This window comes from Ylistrum balloti, unplaced genomic scaffold (genome assembly GCF_031769215.1).
Source record: "Ylistrum balloti isolate Yb309-2 unplaced genomic scaffold, AGI_CSIRO_Ybal_v1 Utg372460, whole genome shotgun sequence".
Classification (NCBI taxonomy): Eukaryota; Metazoa; Mollusca; class Bivalvia; order Pectinida; family Pectinidae; genus Ylistrum; species Ylistrum balloti.
Window position 1 is genome coordinate 14,013 of NW_026783106.1, and position 20,522 is coordinate 34,534.

A 20,522-nucleotide genomic window follows, 5' to 3' on the forward strand; every position below is an offset into this window, starting at 1 on the left:
TGGGTGATAGTTGGGAAATATGATGATATATGTGGCTGTGTGGTTGGAAATGGATGATGATAGACAATATGTGGCTGTGTGGTTGTGTGGGTGATCTTGTATACTTGGGAAATAGCAGATGATGATAGACAATATGTGGCTGTGTGGTTGTGTGGGTGATCTTGTATACTTGGGAAATAGCAGATGATGATAGACAATATGTGGCTGTGTGGTTGTGTGGGTGATCTTGTATACTTGGGAAATAGCAGATGATGATAGACAATATGTGGCTGTGTGGTTGTGTGGGTGATCTTGTATACTTGGGAAATAGCAGATGATGATGATAGACAAAAGTAATGGTATTCCATACATCCTCGTTTTAATAGTAAACATCTGACGGAATGTTAAAAGTCAAGTTGGGAAAGCTTAATAAAATACACACAGGAAAATTATAAAACAGCACACACGGGATATTATAATACAACACAAGGGAAAATTATAATACTGTCCCAGCGTCTATTACCTTTTAGTATATAAAAAAAATAGTTTAATATTAAGTTTTGATAAATTAGATTTTTCTGAAATATTTTATTGTAAAATGGGACTTATTCTCTTAGTTTTGTTTCTCGCAAAACCAGTATAAATATACGTTGCATAATGTTGAGATTAGTACGGGTTCTCAAATAAAGCCTTCATTAAAACTTTATTCAATATGTCCTAACCAAAGAACTATATGGAAAGACATTTTAACAAGTTTCGGCCAAAGGTGTTTCGCATTGTATTAGGCTCTTTTATCTGTTAGCGTTAGCCTTTAGTCAGTTAGCGTCAGGATTTACTTTCATTGTCTCTGAGGAATGTTTTTACTTTGTCCAATTAAGGGGTCTGTTAGCATTACTCGATAGTGTCACAATATCTCAGCGAAGGCCAAGCTATTGTTGACAGGTTGCAACAGGTATGTTGACACAGTAAGGCTAGATCTCATTGGTCAGTGGTCGAAACGTTTCTCGGAGTCATATGTAGAACATGATTTGATTGGTCAAGGAAAGTTCTGAGAATTCTGTATAGTTAGCGTCTCGGCCGTTCTTGTCACTTCTGAACAAGACGCCGAATAAAGAAGCTAACTTAAGAATTCCTGTTTTGTCTTCAGTTGCGGTAGACTAATACGTGATATCGGTGCAATTAAATGAGCTAATTCCCAGGTTAGCACCCCTGTCACAATACAACACACACAGGAAATTATAATACAACACACACGGGCAATTATAATAAAACACACACGGGAAATTATAATACAACACACACGGGGAAATTATAATACAACACACACAGGGAAATTATAATACAACACAAACACAGGGAAATTATAATACAACACACACGGGAAATTATAATACAACACACACGGGGAAATTATTATACAACACACACAGGGAAATTATAATACAACACACACGGGGAAATTATAATACAACACACACGGGGAAATTATAATACAACACACACGGGGAAATTATAATGCAACACACACAGGGAAATTTTAATACAACACACACAGGGAAATTATAATACAACACACACAGGGAAATTATAATACAACACACACAGGGAAATTATAATACAACACACACAGGGAAATTATAATACAACACACACAGGGAAATTATAATACAACACACACAGGGAAATTATAATTAAACACACACGGGAAATTATAATACAACACACACGGGGAAATTATAATACAACACACACAGGGAAATTATAATACAACACACACAGGGAAATTATAATACAACACACACAGGGAAATTATAATACAACACACACAGGGAAATTATAATACAACACACACGGCGAAATTATAATACAACACACACAGGGAAATTATAATACAACACACACAGGGAAATTATAATACAACACACACGGGAAATTATAATACAACACACACGGGGAAATTATAATACAACACACACAGGGAAATTATAATACAACACACACAGGGAAATTATAATACAACACACACAGGGAAATTATAATACAACACACACGGGAAATTATAATACAACACACACGGGGAAATTATAATACAACACACACAGGAAATTATAATACAACACACACAGGGAAATTATAATACAACACACACAGGGAAATTATAATACAACACACACAGGGAAATTATAATACAACACACACAGGGAAATTATAATACAACACACACAGGGAAATTATAATACAACACACACAGGAAATTATAATACAACACACACGGGCAATTATAATAAAACACACACGGGAAATTATAATACAACACACACGGGGAAATTATAATACAACACACACAGGGAAATTATAATACAACACACAACACACACAGGGAAATTATAATACAACACACACAGGGAAATTATAATACAACACACACAGGGAAATTATAATACAACACACACAGGGAAATTATAATACAACACACACAGGGAAATTATAATTAAACACACACGGGAAATTATAATACAACACACACGGGGAAATTATAATACAACACACACAGGGAAATTATAATACAACACACACAGGGAAATTATAATACAACACACACAGGGAAATTATAATACAACACACACAGGGAAATTATAATTAAACACACACGGGAAATTATAATACAACACACACGGGGAAATTATAATACAACACACACGGGGAAATTATAATACAACACACACAGGGAAATTATAATACAACACACACAGGAAATTATAATACAACACACACGGGCAATTATAATAAAACACACACGGGAAATTATAATACAACACACACGGGGAAATTATAATACAACACACACAGGGAAATTATAATACAACACACACAGGGAAATTATAATACAACACACACGGCGAAATCATAATACAACACACACAGGGAAATTATAATACAACACACACAGGGAAATTATAATACAACACACACGGGGAAATTATAATACAACACACACAGGGAAATTATAATACAACACACACAGGGAAATTATAATACAACACACACGGGGAAATTATAATACAACACACACAGGAAAATTATAATACAACACAAGGGAAAATTATAATGCAACAAACACGGGGAAATTATAATACAACACACACAGGGAAATTATAATACAACACACACAGGGAAATTATAATACAACACACACAGGGAAATTATAATACAACACACACAGGGAAATTATAATACAACACACACGGGGAAATTATAATACAACACACACAGGGAAATTATTCATTACGGCGGCTGCTCTATGCATTTCCTTACTAAGGGAGATTACTCTCCGTAACATTTCATTAATAAGAGAGTAAGTCTTTATCACATCTTACTGAGGGGGACGACCGTACGTTACATGACTCAAGTGTGTCGAACATCACAGCTGTGGACGGAATATTAACGTTGCCATGTATGTATATGTCTGGAGTGAATGACACAAATCAGCGCGTAATTTATCGACAGTAAGAATAGCATGTGGCCCGTTATGATTTAAACGAACAAAGCCGTAAGACCACTGAACATTGAATCATCGATTGAAAAAGAGAAAAATTATTTGCCGATGAAAAACTAGAATTTTTCGAATTTAATTCATGGCTATTTTATACAATTTATGGATGCAGACAAATGATTTCGAAAAACATTCATGGACAAGTAATGGGGTTTACGAGCTGTAGTCCATGAACGGTCACGTGGACAGGTAACTGAGATAACGAGCTGTAGTCCATTATCGGTCACGTGGACAGGTAACTGAGATAACGAGCTGTAGTCCATGAACGGTCACGTGGACAGGTAACTGAGATAACGAGCTGTAGTCCATGAAAGGTCACGTGGACAGGTAACTGAGATAACGAAATGTAGCCCATGAACGGTCACGTGGACTAGTAACTGAGATAACGAGCTGTAGTCCATGAACGGTCACGTGAACAGGTAACTGAGATAAGAAGCTGTAGTCGATGAACACGACAGTGATAAATCTACATTGATTGACCTCGTCTACATTATTCTTCGTCCTATTTATTGGAATCTTTCAGGATCGATATTGAAGACACAAACATTCTTGTTAAAGGTACTTTATCTAATAATAAAAACGAGGTTACACAAGACAAAAATAATAGATAAATCCAACACAGGTGAAACTACACGATAATATTGACTAGAGAATACTACAACTTCCCTTTGTTTAAAGATAGATTGTAGCTTTACACATTCATTCAAATCTGTTGATTATGTTCTGAGACCATACAATTCATGCATTACAGGATTTGACTAGAATTTGCCAAACATTGACTAGCTAATAATTATATTTATCATTGTTATGGTATCACTGGTGTTATTTGTGTGTTCGAATACATAGGTGTGTAGGTTTGGGCGGGGAATGGGACGTACACGACGTGTGACGGGTAGCACGTGAATTCCCTGTGGCAGGGCGGACCAATACAGGGTGTATAGTTTGTAGCGTCATTCGAGCTTTTGCAGCCATACAGTGCGCTCGTGGTTTATACTACTCTAGTTAGTCTTTTTCTCTGTGGACTATGAGCAAGAATCGAACCCTAAACTTAATAGTGGTGGTACTGGGGCCCCTCGGCGTCTACAGCGGGCCACAATGCAGGGGGTTTTGACGCAGTTGAGGCCTTTTCCTTGTTTTGACAACAAGTTAGATTCAATCAAGGCGGATTTAGGAGGAGAGACGGAGGCCAACAGGCCTAAATCAGACAAGTCTGTGAAGTTTAAGTCCCAGGGGAATAGAATCAAATTCCAGTTAACGATGAACTTGAAGTGTTAGTTGCTAATTTGCAGAGAAAACTTGAGAAACGAGATTTTGAAGGTTGTGTTGGGTTGGTGGCCGACCTGAAAACAAAACTGTAGAAACTTAACAAGTTGATAAGACTCGCCGACAAGTCCCCCGCCGGCTGGCAAACGGTGAAGGAGTTAAGGCTTATGGACAAAGGCAGCTCGATCAGGTGTCCGATAATATACTCATTTGGAAGCATGGAACTGTCGCGACCAAGATTGTCGTATTTCTTGTACTTTAATGACATTTAAGCGAAAGCTGCAGTGAGCTGTATTCTATATGGCAGTGTTGAGTTTTAATTGATAAATGATTTATGTTCGTTTGAACTGGTGAATTAGAACATAATGATTGAATAATATGAAATAGACACTGCCTTTAAGCGAGCGCAAGTTGGTCAACAAGATGCACATTTTGAACAGCCTAATCCATGACTGCAATGGAGCGTGTTTTTTAAAACGATTTTTAAAGATTTTAACAAAACATCTGTGATGTCGAGTGAGTCCAAAGAAATACAAACTAAACGCCTTTAATGAGTTCCTTTATTACATATACAAAGTTCCCAGTTCCTATAGCCATAGTTCACAATCATCACAAACACAGTGTAGGGGTTCTTGGTTGCACCTAGCTTGCGCCCCAACCGGCGGTAAAAAACTGAAAAATACAGAAATTAACCTGTCCTTAGTACATATTTCAACAAAATTAATCAAACTTCAAACGTTTAAACCGTATTAAAGTTACCTCATGGGTCACCTAAGCCTTGCTAAATCCGTAAGTCTGTTTCCTTTGGACTTTCACGTAAACATATCCCATGATGCATTTTTCCACGATGTACAAAGAATGAACTCTGAACCCTGACCTGACTACCAGAGCAGACGGACAATATAAAACTAGCGTTTCACTACATTCCTCGCCTGATTGCTAAATCACTACTACATTTAAACCCTGTGTAACCTGGACGAGCGCGACTCGTATAGAATGGCACAAACACATAATATACAATATATACAAGTTTAATACACTATATACACATTATAAATTGTACACACAAATGTAAATATGTACAACTCACTCACTCATTACAAAACACACACACTTTAATAATTACATATGAAACAGTATAGTCTGTCCTCAACGAATCTGGAAAGAGGTCTGGAAACGTCTCTGGACCGACTAACAACCATCAATGTTCACAGCATCGAACTTTTGCCCATAGGAACGTCTGATGACAAATGTCCAACGGAATTCATAATTAGAGCACAACTGTCCACACAGCATAGCACCTGCCCACACAGGATATCAGAACATCTGTCCACACAGGACATCATAGCATCTGACCACACAGGATATTAGAACATCTGCACGACCATATAGGACATCATAGCATCTGCTCACACAGGACATCATAGCATCTGTCCACACAGGACATCATAGCATCTGTCCACACAGGATATTAGAACATCTGCACGACCATATAGGACATCATAGCATCTGCTCACACAGGACATCATAGCATCTGTCCACACAGGACATCATAGCATCTGCCCACACAGGACATCATAGCATCTGCCCACACAGGACATCATAGCATCTGTCCACACAGGACTGTAACTGGCGGCTGTCCTGGCCCACATATGACTCTGTATTCTATATATGTATGTATTCTGACTGTGTCACATTCGTTCCCGCCATCAACATGGGTAGAACTGCAATAACACAAGACTACGTCTGACTATGCTGACTATATAGTCTATAATGATTCATAAATATTTATACACAGTATTTCTTCTATTTCAACTATTATTTGTGTATATACATTCATCTGCCTACATACAGTTATTGATATGAATCTATTCACTAATTCTAGCCTGAATTCCATGTAATTCATTGACATATTGACAAGTTTCGCTTATATTTATTAAATACAAACTAAATTCATATAACAGCTGATATCTTATAGCTATAATAGAGATATATTGAACTGTACTCATATAGCGTTATAAGCATATACATTTATCGATAAATATTCGCCTCAAATATCAAACACAACAGATTTCGGGCATATAATTGCAATATAAAGGCACAAGAAATGATTTCAAACTTACCGCAAACTGTATTTTGCGTTGGCTAACCCCATATAAGCAATAACTGACTGCCAAAATTTACACCGCTGTTCTCGCTTACATGTATATTTTCCTTCCGGCGAGACTAATTTCAAATATTCGAACTCGGATCCGGAGAATCCGCATTTATAAAATTTACAGCAAATAATTAAGAAAATAAAAGTACAATATTTAGACCAGATAATACCTGATTTCTTTCATCGAATACATGTACAAATAGTTCAGACATTGTTTGATATATACAAAAATGTAAAATATACAAAAGTATGGTTGGGACTGTGACATACGCCCCCGCTTCAAGAAATAACCCTTCTTTTATTTCTCTAACTACATCACAACCATAATAGTCCAAAGTCTAAACTCTACTGAGAAAGTCTGCTCCCACATTGTCTGTTCCTTTGATAGGCTGTATCCGAAATCGATGTGGCTGAAGCTGCAACGCCCACCTCATTAAGCGTGCATTCGTCCCTTTGGATTTGTTGAGATATAACAACGGTTGGTGGTCCGTTTCCAAGACGAACTGACGACCATAGAGATATTTTTGAAATTTGGAAATTCCCCACACAACCGCAAGACACTCTTTTTCAACAACAGAATATGACACTTCACCACCTTTAAGTTTCCTGCTCATGTACGCAACTGGATGTACAACCCCATCCACCTCTTGCAACAGGATAGCTCCGATGCCATTATCTGAAGCATCAGTCCTCAGGATGAACTCGGAATTCAAATCAGGTAGTTTCAGAACAGGACTAGTCGACAACACTTTCTTCAGCGTTTTGAAAGCTAGATCATGTGGTTCCTTCCAGATAACTGCATTCGGCTGACCTTTCCTAGTGAGGTCCGTCAAGGGTGCTGCAATCGTAGCAAAGTTGGGTACGAATTTCCTGTAGAAGCCCGCTAAGCCGATAAAGGATCGCACTTGCTTCTTCGTCTTTGGTATCTTTGCTCCCAGAATAGCTTTGACCTTATCTGGATTGGGTTGCAAAAGCTGTTGTCCAATCATATGTCCCAAACACTCCAGGCTTTCGAATCCTAACGCACACTTCGTAGGTCTAGCTGTTATCATGGCTTTCCTCAGACGTACAAACAACCCACGTAGTATTGCAAGATGTTCCTCCCAAGTCTTGGTGTAGATCAAGATGTCATCAATGAAACTTTCTATGTTCTTCATGCTCTCTAGCAGAATCCTCATTAGGCGGCAAAAAGTAGCCGGTGCGTTCACCAAACCAAATGGCATAACAGAAAACTGAAACAAACCGATGGGTGTTGTGAACGCTGTTTTCTGTTTCGATGTCTCCTCCATTGGCACCTGCCAGTATCCTTTACTGAGATCTAAGCGGGAGAAATATCTGTTTCCTGACAGTCGAGAAAAAATATCGTCCGCATTCGGCATCGGTTCAGCGTCGAAGATGGTTACCCGGTTCAGTTGCCTGTAATCAATACAAAAGCGGTTTGTGCCGTCTTTTTTCCTACGATTACCACCGGTGCTGCATATGGTGCATCGGACTTTTCAATGACTCTCATCTTCAGCATCTTTTCTACTTCTTCTCGGATGGTTTCCTTCAAATTATAGGGAATCGGATAGTTCTTTGCCCTAACTGGTTCGTTGGTAGTTGTTCGGATATCATGAACTACCAAATTAGTTCTCCCAGGAACATCTGACAATACATCTGAGAATTCTTCCAACAAAGTCTTCATCTCTACCTTCTGTTTGGATGTCAGTAGCTCTGATACTTGCACGTCTTCTACTGTCTCTGTCCTCACAGGTGTTGGTATGTTGAAACAATCAGTACTCGGTAATTCCTCTTCAATACCACCAGAATCCCCCTCTATAACTGATGAACAAACCGCGTTAAGAACGCCAGCTTCACTCAATCCTGTCCCTTCTCGTTGAACGTATCGACGCAACAAATTTGCGTGTAAAACTTTCTGCCTGCCGTCGACAGACACACCATAATCCATAGGCCCTTTACGTTCAACGATGCCATAAGGCCCACGCCACTGCATTTGGATTTTGTTTCGTTTCGTAGGTAGCGACACCAACACTTTCTCACCTGGCTCCATAACTCTGTTCTTCGCTTTCCGGTTGTAAAACTTTGCCTGTGTGACTTTCGCCTTTCGGAGCTGTTCTTGTGCCAACTTGCAGGTCTCCTCAAGACGTTCTCGCAGATCAAGAACATATTGGTAAGTACTTTTACTTCGGGGTCTGCAACCTCCTTCTCGCACAATTCACGTAAGATCATCATTGGTCCACGTACAACCCGTCCGTATAGCAACTCAAACGGGGAAAAACCCAAGCTTTCCTGTGGTACCTCCCTGTACGAGAACAATAAAGCATTCAAATATTTATCCCAATCCTTTGGTCGCTCAGAGCACATCCTTCTTAACATCTGTTTTAGAGTTCCGTTATAGCGCTCAACCAGCCCATTACACATGGGATGATAAGGGGTTGTCGTAAGCTGACGTATCGACAGTAGCCTGCTAACTTCTCGCATGACAGATGATGTGAACTGACTCCCTTGGTCTGTTAGTACTTCCTTCGGTACTCCAACCCGACTGTATACGTCCACTAGCGTTTCTGCCACCCGTTCCGTCTCAATTCCCTTCAAAGCTACAGCCTCTGGATATCGTGTGGCGTAGTCGACAATCGTGAGTATGAACCTATTTCCCCGATCAGTAGCAGGTTGCAATGGTCCGACTATATCGATGGCGACTCGCTGAAACGGCGCATCAATAAGTGGCATCATTCCAAGTGGCACCTTCGTCACTCTGCCTTTCGGGAAAGTCCTCTGGCACACGTCACAAGAGCGACAATACCTCGTCACGTCAGACTGTGCTCCCGGCCAATAAAATTCTGCCATGATCCTGTCACTAGTTCGTTTGGCTCCCAAATGGCCTGCCATCATAGAATCATGAGCAAGTCCCATAACCTTCTGCCGGTACGTCGAGGGAACGACGAGTTGCTTGAAAATCCGTCCCTGCTGCGTAGATGGACTCTTATACTCCCTGTATACCAGACCATTCCGTGTGAAGAAATGTGGTTTCCCACCATCACGTCTCTCCTTAACTTCTCCCGATACCGCCATCTCACGAATCTTAGCCAACGTTCCATCTGATATCTGGGCATCCTTGAAATCTATGGGATTTATTTCTTGAAACACCTTGGGAACCTTTAGTGGTCTGTATGGCTTCTCTTCCGCCGCCTTCTGTGCCCTGGTCTGTACTGCACTAACCTGTTCCTCAAGGTTCCACTTCGGATTCGGATCTCCAGGAGATCTAATACCATGTATGTTTCCCAAAATGAGGTCATAAATTGGAGTGTCCATGCACCAAGCCATAACAGTTCCTTGATAGTATGGCGTATCAACGACAACATTCGCTGTATCAACTTTCAACTTACTACCATCTGCCAAGGTACACATCTTGGTATCACCAGTGAAATCTTCTGCGTCCACAAGACTCCTTCTGATAACGACTCCACTACAACCTGTGTCACGCAACACTGTGACAACATGCTTGCCGATAAGACCTCTCACCACAGGCATACCAGAATCCAACACAGGCGCACTACATGAAATGCTGAGCTGATCTGGATCTCGTTCATCGTTGTCATCTTCACTTGAACTAAGAGCTCCACATGAAGGCGGGTTACCCGTCTTCTTGCCGGATGAACGATGCTTGCGGATCCCTTCTATTTGTGCTGCCTCTTGTGCATCAGAGTCTGCCACTAATCCGACACGTGATTGCTTCTTCTTGGTACTGGCTGGACAATTGTAGGAAAGATGATCCGTCTTCTTGCAGATATAACACGTCTTTCCTCCTAAATTACTACCACTAATGACCTTACCTTTAGGCTCATCCCTTTTACCAACTGACTTTGTGAAGTCCCCTGGCGAACGGTTTCCCTGATACTGCTTATGTCCAGTATGTTTTGCCTTAACAAGGTTCGAAGGGTTGCCTCTGGCGTCAGCAAATTGATCTGCTAGCTTCGCCATTTCTGCCATGGACTTTGGAATGCGTTCCTTCAGAAACAGCCTAAGCTCACTTCCACAAATCTGCAAAAATTGGTCCCGAAGCATTAAGTCCTTTAACCCGTCGTAGGTCTTCTAAGCTTTCGCCAACTCCAACCATCTGACAAAGTAGTTGTCCAACCTTACAGAAAACTGAGTAAGCGTTTCACCTGTGTCAGGCCTACCAGTCCGGAAACGTTGTCGAAACCCTTCCTCGGTCATCTCAAACCGCTTAAGTAAAGCCTCTTTCAGAGTATCGTAGTTGAGTGACTTTTCCACGGGTAGTCGACTGAAGACGTCTAAGGCATTACCCTTGAGAAGAGCACTGAGGTTAGTCGCCCACTGACTATCTCGATCCCAGTGTTGAGCTATAGCATACCGCTCAAACCGCTGCAAATAACTGTCAATGTTGTCCTTCCCTTCTTCGTAAGGAGGCAGTTTAGGACCCTTCACTAAACCATGGGACATCTTCTGGTCAGCACTTCCTGTAGGATTAGCACCTTGGGTTTTCTGATATTCCAATAACTCTATCTTCCTGCTATGTTCTCTCACAGCACGTTCCTCACGCTCCTTCTCCAGTGACAACTGTAACGCCATTTCATCCCTCTTCCCCTTCAATAGAACTAGCTGGTGCTGTCTCCCAGCTTCGGTTCGCTTTTCCTCTCTATCAAGCTTCCTCTCTTCTCTCTCTCTGTTTTGTTCATCAAGAATAAAATCACGGAGCTCTGACCCCTGTAGTCCAAGAGCACTCCCAGTTTTAAGTAATTCTTGAAGTGACGACATCATGCAAGTGGGTACAATGGAAACAACAAGAAACATGTACAACAAAGCAACATAAGCAACAATTTGTGTCGTACAGCAAAGTAATGCTACAAATATTACTACTGAACTCACCTCGGATGAACCAGCACAAATACAGGTTGCTATAACGCCAAATCAACAGTGAGAGGGTGAAATCTGTTGTACTCTAAACGAATCCTAGTTAAATTCAAATTACTAATATAGTGCAAAATGAGCCATTCTACTTACCATGCAAAGTCGCCTCATCCCACCGCTGCCATCAAAAAGTGTAACCTGGACGAGCGCGACTCGCATAGAATGGCACAAACACATAATATACAATATATACAAGTTTAATACACTATATACACATTATAAATTGTACACACAAATGTAAATATGTACAACTCACTCATTCATTCAAAACACACACACTTTAATAATTACATATGAAACAGTATAGTCTGTCCTCAACGAATCTGGAAAGAGGTCTGGAAACGTCTCTGGACCGACTAACAACCATCAATGTTCACAGCATCGAACTTTTGCCCATAGGAACGTCTGATGACAAATGTCCAACGGAATTCATAATTAGAGCACAACTGTCCACACACATAGCACCTGCCCACACAGGATATCAGAACATCTGTCCACACAGGACATCATAGCATCTGACCACACAGGATATTAGAACAGCACGACCATATAGGACATATAGCATCTGCTCACACAGGACATCATAGCATCTGTCCACACAGGACATCATAGCATCTGTCCACACAGGATATTAGAACATCTGCACGACCATATAGGACATCATAGCATCTGCTCACACAGGACATCATAGCATCTGTCCACACAGGACATCATAGCATCTGCCCACACAGGACATCATAGCATCTGTCCACACAGGACTGTAACTGGCGGCTGTCCTGGCCCACATATGACTCTGTATTCATTATATGTATGTATTCTGACTGTGTCACATTCGTTCCCGCCATCAACATGGGTAGAACTGCAATAACACAAGACTACGTCTGACTATGCTGACTATATAGTCTATAATGATTCATAAATATTTATACACAGTATTTCTTCTATTTCAACTATTATTTGTGTATATACATTCATCTGCCTACATACAGTAATTGATATGAATCTATTCACTAACTCTAGCCTGAATTCCATGTAATTCATTGACATATTGACAAGTTTCGCTTATATTTATTAAATACAAACTAAATTCATATAACAGTTGATATCTTATAGCTATAATAGAGATATATTGAACTGTACTCATATAGCGTTATAAGCATATACATTTATCGATAAATATTCGCCTCAAATATCAAACACAACAGATTTCGGGCATATAATTGCAATATAAAGGCACAAGAAATGATTTCAAACTTACCGTAATGAGAGTACTTGGCGACAATACCACTGGGTTTTCAGGGTCGTCAGATACGGGTACCAGTGGTCGCTGGTTCACTTATAGCACAAGCTTCGGCTAGAAAAGTCGTAAGCACTTCATGCGTGAGGTGTTTAGTGTCAGTATTACGCAACATGTTGTCCAGAATCCTTCTAACGGTACCAATAAGCCGTTCCCAAGATCCGCCCATATGGGAGGCATATGGAGGATTAAAAGTCCATGTGATGCTTTCCTCTGAAAGAAAGTCTTTTACGGCTTTGTCCTCGACATCAATAACATTCAAGTTAAGTTCCTTAACGGCTCCTACGAAGTTAGATCCTTTGTCCGACCTAATGTGCTTTACCGGTCCTCTGATCGCGATGAATCTCCGCAGTGCGTTAATGAAGGAAGATGTGCTCATCTCCTCTACGACCTCAATATGTATCCCTCTCGATACCATGCAACAGAATATTATAGCCCAACGTTTTGCGTTAGCTTGTCCTCCCCTAGTTTTTCTCGCGCGCACATTCCATGGTCCAAACGTATCCAATCCAATGTAAGTGAAAGGCGGACATGGTGTCAAACGATCCTGCGGTAAAGTACACATTTTTTGTTCCACAAACTTTCCTCGGAGTTTCCTGCACACGACACAGTGATGTAAGATAGAGGAAATTAATCGCTTTCCTCCCACTAGCCAATAACCAGAAGAACGTATTTTACCCTCCGTAATATGTCGGCCTTGGTGTTCCGATTTCTCGTGATAATGTCTCACGATTAGAGTAGCCACGTGATGTTTTGCTGGGACAATGATCGGATCCTTTCCAGGTAAGTCAATGTCACTATTCTGAATCCTACCACTAATCCTCAGGAGCCCCTCGTCGTCTAGAAACGGCGACAATTTCAACAAAGAATTGTTCCTGTTTAACGGCAGTCCTTTCTGCAAACAGTCGATTTCCATCGAATAAAACTCTTGTTGAACAACCTTCAGTATGAGGTTCTTTGAATCGTTAGCAAAACGCAACACGTCTGGATTGTCTGTTCCGTTGTGATGACGATGCGTCGTTACCGATCAACGGAAATACTTGGTCTCTATACGAACTTTGCAAATCACTCATGACGTCAACGGGTCCGTTCAACCACACTGACTTTCCAACGTCTTTCGCACGCATTGGCCTAGTCGCACTATCGGCAGGGTTACATTCACTAGAAACGAAACTCCACTGCTGTTTGGAAGATAACTTCAGAATCTTGTCAATCCGATTAGCAACATAAACGAAGAAACGGCGCGTGTCGTTAAATATATACCCTAGTACTACCTGACTGTCGGTATAGTAGTAGGTGGCGTCAAACACAACATCGACGTGTTCGGATATAAATAAACCGAGTTCAGTAGCAAGAACAGCCGCGCATAGTTCTAGTCTTGGAATGGTATGTCCGTGGGAAGGCGCTACTTTCGATTTGCCAAGAACGTATCCAACAGAAGCATTTTCCTGTACGTCATAAATTTTCATGTATGCTACTGCGCCTATGGCATCCTTGACGCGTCTGAGAATACGTGTAGTTCACGACGAATTGCCTTTTCCAATGACGAATTGGAGTAACATCTCGAAATTTTCTAACTGTTCCAGATCTTTAAGCGAAGACCTCCATTTTTTCCAATCAGAGTTCAAGTCCGGAGGTAAAGGGTCATCCCAGTCAAGATCATTTGACGATAACACATTTCGCATTACTAGTCTGCCTCCGAGAATAACTGGTGCCACAAAGCCGAGGGGGTCGAATACACTATGTATTGTAGAAAGTACGCCTCGTTTGGTGAACGGTTTCACCTCATCAGAAACACTAAACGTGAACGTATCACAACCGACTTTCCAACGTAGTCCGAGACTCCTATGAACGACATCATCGAAGTCCATATCGCAAATTTCGCTGGTATCCTCTTTTGGAAACTGCTTTAAAACATCAACACTGTTCGACGAGAACTTGTGCAAGTGAATGTTTCCGTTTTGCCGTAATCGAGCTTGAGTGTCTCTCAACAACTGCACTGCGTGACCTTCGTCAGATACAGAGGTCAACCCATCGTCAACGTAGAAGCTCTCTTTGACGAAACAACACACCTCGTCGCACGCGGAAGAATCGATATGGTCGCAAGCAGATTTCCTTAATCCAAGTGTGGCAATACACGGAGAAGACGAGTTGCCAAACACATGCACGCACATACGAAATTCCCTTAGCGGTTGTGTGGGATCATTATCTTGAAACCATAAGAAACGTAGAAAGTTTCTGTCACGCTTGTGCACATAGAAGTTGAAAAACATCTGTTCAACATCGGCCATAATCGCAAGTCGTTCCTTCCTGAATTTCATTAACACACCAACCAAATTGTTTATGAGATCCGGACCTGTCATGAGAATGTTGTTAAGCGAATGTCCATTAAACTTTGCCGCCAAATCGAACACGACTCGGATTTTGTTGGGTTTTTGGGGAAGATAAACCCCGAATATCGGTAGATACCATGCTTCCTCGCCGTCTTGTAACTCGGGAGCTACCTCTGCATGCTCCTTGTCAAAAGTGTTTTGCATAAACGCACAAAACTGTTCGCGCTTAGTAGGATTTTTCAGTAACGACTTTCGTAGATTTTCTGCGCGATGCCTTGCCTGATCCATATTGTTTGACAAAGTGGGTCGTTCCTTTTTTAGCGGTAACGGTGCACTCCAATTACCGTACTCGTCCTTAATAAACTCCCCTTCCATGACACGCATGAATTCCTTATCCTGTTGCGAGTAACCAGGAATATCATCGAATTTTGTTCTTTGAAATATGTCCATTCCAATTGGCAACTTATCGGATTTTTCAAACTGAGCCTTGAAGTAATTCGGACACGGATCCATGAGAGTAGGTCTGCCATTCGGTAAAACGACCGTTTTGCTCACAGTTATGACCGTAGGTTTGTGAACGAGACCTAGGCACGATTCTCCTACAACTACCCAACCGAATTTTAATTTCTGTGCATATGGTTCACGTTCATGTCCAGTTCGCTGTTCCAACACATGATGCGCCGAAATGAGATCTCTGCCAACGAGAAGCAATATGGGCGTATCGTTTTCATACTCTGGGATAAGATGAGCAATGTCCTGCATGTGACTATAGTGTCGTGCAACTTCCGGTGTAGGTATTTCCTGTTTCACATTCGGAATATGATTGCATTCTGTAATCAACGGTAATTTTAATGAGTATTCCTTGTCCAATGATTCCATTACGTATCCGCTGCCTTGCCTCCCGGTTACCTGAATTTCACCGGCACATGATGAAAGTACGTATCCGGTTTCCGTAGAATGATCTCCAAAATAATCGAAGAACTCACTTTTGGCCAATGTCCGATTGCTCTGCTCATCTATAATGGCATAAGCACGCAACACATTATTAAGTTGTCCGTCCTTGTAGATATTTACTAACACCGTTTTTGCACACGATTTCCCCACGAAGGGACCGGTTTCACCGCACAACTGTGTACACTTGGAATTTATCTTACGATTGTCTCCCCTGATACTTGTCCTTTCCTCGCCGTGAGACTGACGGGGCTGATATTTGTCATCATGAAACATGGTGCAATGCGATGAACCTTTACACACAATACAGATTACTTTTTCTGTACAGTCCTTGGCCAAATGTTTGTCCTTACAACACTTAAAGCACACGCCGTGTTTTAAGAGAATTTCCCTCTTTTCGTCCTTGGATTTCGATAGAAACAGGTGGCAACCTGATAACAAATGCTTCACTTCTCTCGCACTGTCATGAAGTGGGCACAAAAATGCTGTAGGCACATTATTAACTTCCGTTTTCTTTGAAAAGACGTATGCATTCCTACTTCCAGTAGACGCAGTACGACGTTGTTCTTTGCTGACGCTAGGTACCGCAGTACCATCGGTGTAATTGAAACTCGGGTTGTTCATTCGCGAGCTCATTTCCTGTATGAACCTCTCGAAAACACTGAATTTCGGATATGTAACATTGTGCTCGGTTTGATATCTGCACGCATAGTCACTCCATTTGTTCTGTATGAACACGGGTAACTTGCAAACAATTGGGTTTATACCGCTGGACGAATCGTAGTACGCCATTATCGAGCTGAACGCCGTGTTTTCCTTTACTGCCTGAATTTCCGCCAATATGTTCGAAAGATCAAATAATTTCTGACCATCTCGGTTCGTTAATTTCGGGAATTTGTTTAGCCTTTCCCTCAAAGATAACTCAATTTGCTCGGGCGCGCCGTACTTCTCACTGAGCCTAGTCCAGATTTTACACAAGGCTTGGGGTGGGTCGTGTATGTTTGCAGCACGTAGACTTACAGCCTGTTTTCGAGATTCTGGCCCCAACCATTTCGATAATAAGTCTAATTGTTCTTGAGGGCTTACATCAAGTTCCTTTACAACATTTAGGAATGACATTTTCCAGACACGATACTCCTCGGGTTTATCAGTAAACTGAGTGAGTCTACCCATAAGCAAGTCTTTCTTTAGCATAAATTTGGTCAAATCATTCAGTCCAGTTACACACTGACCTGGGGTGAATTCTCGAGCCTCAACGTTTAACGGCACTTTATGTGAATAGGGGTCGGATGTTTCATAACCGGTGTTCAAATTTTCGGCTTGACTTTGCACAAATTCAACTGTCCTAGACTTCCTGTGTAACTCCTCATCCTCCGACGGTGCTTGTGAACAATGTCTGATAGGGCTACCAGTGTCAATAACGTCATCCATAGCCTTGAGCTCGGCTGCTGCCTCGTCCAGTTCTCTTTGTGATTTTAACAGCTGAAGGGATTTTTGCAATTCGGCCTCTTTCTCAGCAAATTTTAGCCTCACTTTGGCCGCTTCCAATTTCGCTCGTTGTTTCATATATACTGAACTGACCCTGGAGATGTTAGTTATGCTAGAACGCACTGAGGTTTTACTTGTTTTCGACTTTATTGACATAATATCCGAAACGCCGTTTTTATATTCACTTACACTATGCCGAGGTTTTTCCTCGACTACAAACCCCTGTGAAATGTTATCGATTGAATTTGGTCCAAAACCGTGTCACACTGGGATTTTAATGTTTCCACAGCTGTCATATGAGATAATAATTCTTCCTGGCCTTGTTCCGTTCTACTTTCTTCCAAATATTTACTGAATTTGGTTGAAACTTGTTCATAGGATTCATATGATTGGGTAATGTCTGATGCCAAGGATTTTAATTCATCCAAGTTCATATTTTCATACTCAATATCAGTTATGAGACAATCTAAATTTCTGTATAAATTTAACAGTCTATGTTTATACTTGCCGACTGTGTCCTCAAATGCCTGACGTGCCTTTTCCGTCATTTTGATGGTTCTTTTTTCCGGGTTTTCAGCCATGAGTTTTTTACTGTGATGTCGAGTGAGTCCAAAGAAATACAAACTAAACGCCTTTAATGAGTTCCTTTATTACATATACAAAGTTCCCAGTTCCTATAGCCATAGTTCAAAATCATCACAAACACAGTGTAGGGGTTCTTGATTGCACCTAGCTTGCGCCCCAACCGGCGGTAAAAAACTGAAAAATACAGAAATTAACCTGTCCTTAGTACATATTTCAACAAAATTAATCAAACTTCAAACGTTTAAACCGTATTAAAGTTACCTCATGGGTCACCTAAGCCTTGCTAAATCCGTAAGTCTGTTTCCTTTGGACTTTCACGTAAACATATCCCATGATGCATTTTTCCACGATGTACAAAGAATGAACTCTGAACCCTGACCTGACTACCAGAGCAGACGGACAATATAAAACTAGCGTTTCACTACATTCCTCGCCTGATTGCTAAATCACTACTACATTTAAACCCTGTGTAACCTGGACGAGCGCGACTCGTATAGAATGGCACAAACACATAATATACAATATATACAAGTTTAATACACTATATACACATTATAAATTGTACACACAAATGTAAATATGTACAACTCACTCACTCATTCAAAACACACACTTTAATAATTACATATGAAACAGTATAGTCTGTCCTCAACGAATCTGGAAAGAGGTCTGGAAACGTCTCTGGACCGACTAACAACCATCAATGTTCACAGCATCGAACTTTTGCCCATAGGAACGTCTGATGACAAATGTCCAACGGAATTCATAATTAGAGCACAACTGTCCACACAGCATAGCACCTGCCCACACAGGATATCAGAACATCTGTCCACACAGGACATCATAGCATCTGACCACACAGGATATTAGAACATCTGCACGACCATATAGGACATCATAGCATCTGCTCACACAGGACATCATAGCATCTGTCCACACAGGACATCATAGCATCTGTCCACACAGGATATTAGAACATCTGCACGACCATATAGGACATCATAGCATCTGCTCACACAGGACATCATAGCATCTGTCCACACAGGACATCATAGCATCTGCCCACACAGGACATCATAGCATCTGCCCACACAGGACATCATAGCATCTGTCCACACAGGACTGTAACTGGCGGCTGTCCTGGCCCACATATGACTCTGTATTCTATATATGTATGTATTCTGACTGTGTCACATTCGTTCCCGCCATCAACATGGGTAGAACTGCAATAACACAAGACTACGTCTGACTATGCTGACTATATAGTCTATAATGATTCATAAATATTTATACACAGTATTTCTTCTATTTCAACTATTATTTGTGTATATACATTCATCTGCCTACATACAGTTATTGATATGAATCTATTCACTAATTCTAGCCTGAATTCCATGTAATTCATTGACATATTGACAAGTTTCGCTTATATTTATTAAATACAAACTAAATTCATATAACAGCTGATATCTTATAGCTATAATAGAGATATATTGAACTGTACTCATATAGCGTTATAAGCATATACATTTATCGATAAATATTCGCCTCAAATATCAAACACAACAGATTTCGGGCATATAATTGCAATATAAAGGCACAAGAAATGATTTCAAACTTACCGCAAACTGTATTTTGCGTTGGCTAACCCCATATAAGCAATAACTGACTGCCAAAATTTACACCGCTGTTCTCGCTTACATGTATATTTTCCTTCCGGCGAGACTAATTTCAAATATTCGAACTCGGATCCGGAGAATCCGCATTTATAAAATTTACAGCAAATAATTAAGAAAATAAAAGTACAATATTTAGACCAGATAATACCTGATTTCTTTCATCGAATACATGTACAAATAGTTCAGACATTGTTTGATATATACAAAAATGTAAAATATACAAAAGTATGGTTGGGACTGTGACATACGCCCCCGCTTCAAGAAATAACCCTTCTTTTATTTCTCTAACTACATCACAACCATA

The 20,522-nt window shown here is 40.7% G+C and overlaps 3 protein-coding genes across 3 annotated transcripts; all 3 read right to left on the reverse strand.

The window, feature by feature from the left end:
• Positions 1 to 8,361: 8,361 nt before the first annotated feature.
• Positions 8,362 to 11,018, reverse strand: LOC132564642 (uncharacterized). Its single transcript, XM_060229279.1, has 2 exons — positions 9,138 to 11,018; positions 8,362 to 9,087 (listed from the first exon to the last, which is right to left on the reverse strand). The coding sequence occupies exons 1-2, from the start codon at positions 11,016 to 11,018 to the stop codon at positions 8,362 to 8,364; spliced, it is 2,607 nt and encodes an 868-aa protein (XP_060085262.1).
• Positions 11,019 to 13,189: 2,171 nt separating this feature from the next.
• LOC132564643 (uncharacterized) lies at positions 13,190 to 14,098 on the reverse strand. The gene has a single exon (XM_060229280.1). It carries the CDS (start codon positions 14,096 to 14,098, stop codon positions 13,190 to 13,192), a length of 909 nt encoding a protein of 302 aa, XP_060085263.1.
• Positions 14,099 to 14,702: 604 nt separating this feature from the next.
• LOC132564644 (uncharacterized) lies at positions 14,703 to 18,032 on the reverse strand. Its single transcript, XM_060229281.1, has one exon. It carries the CDS (start codon positions 18,030 to 18,032, stop codon positions 14,703 to 14,705), a length of 3,330 nt encoding a protein of 1,109 aa, XP_060085264.1.
• Positions 18,033 to 20,522: the final 2,490 nt, after the last annotated feature.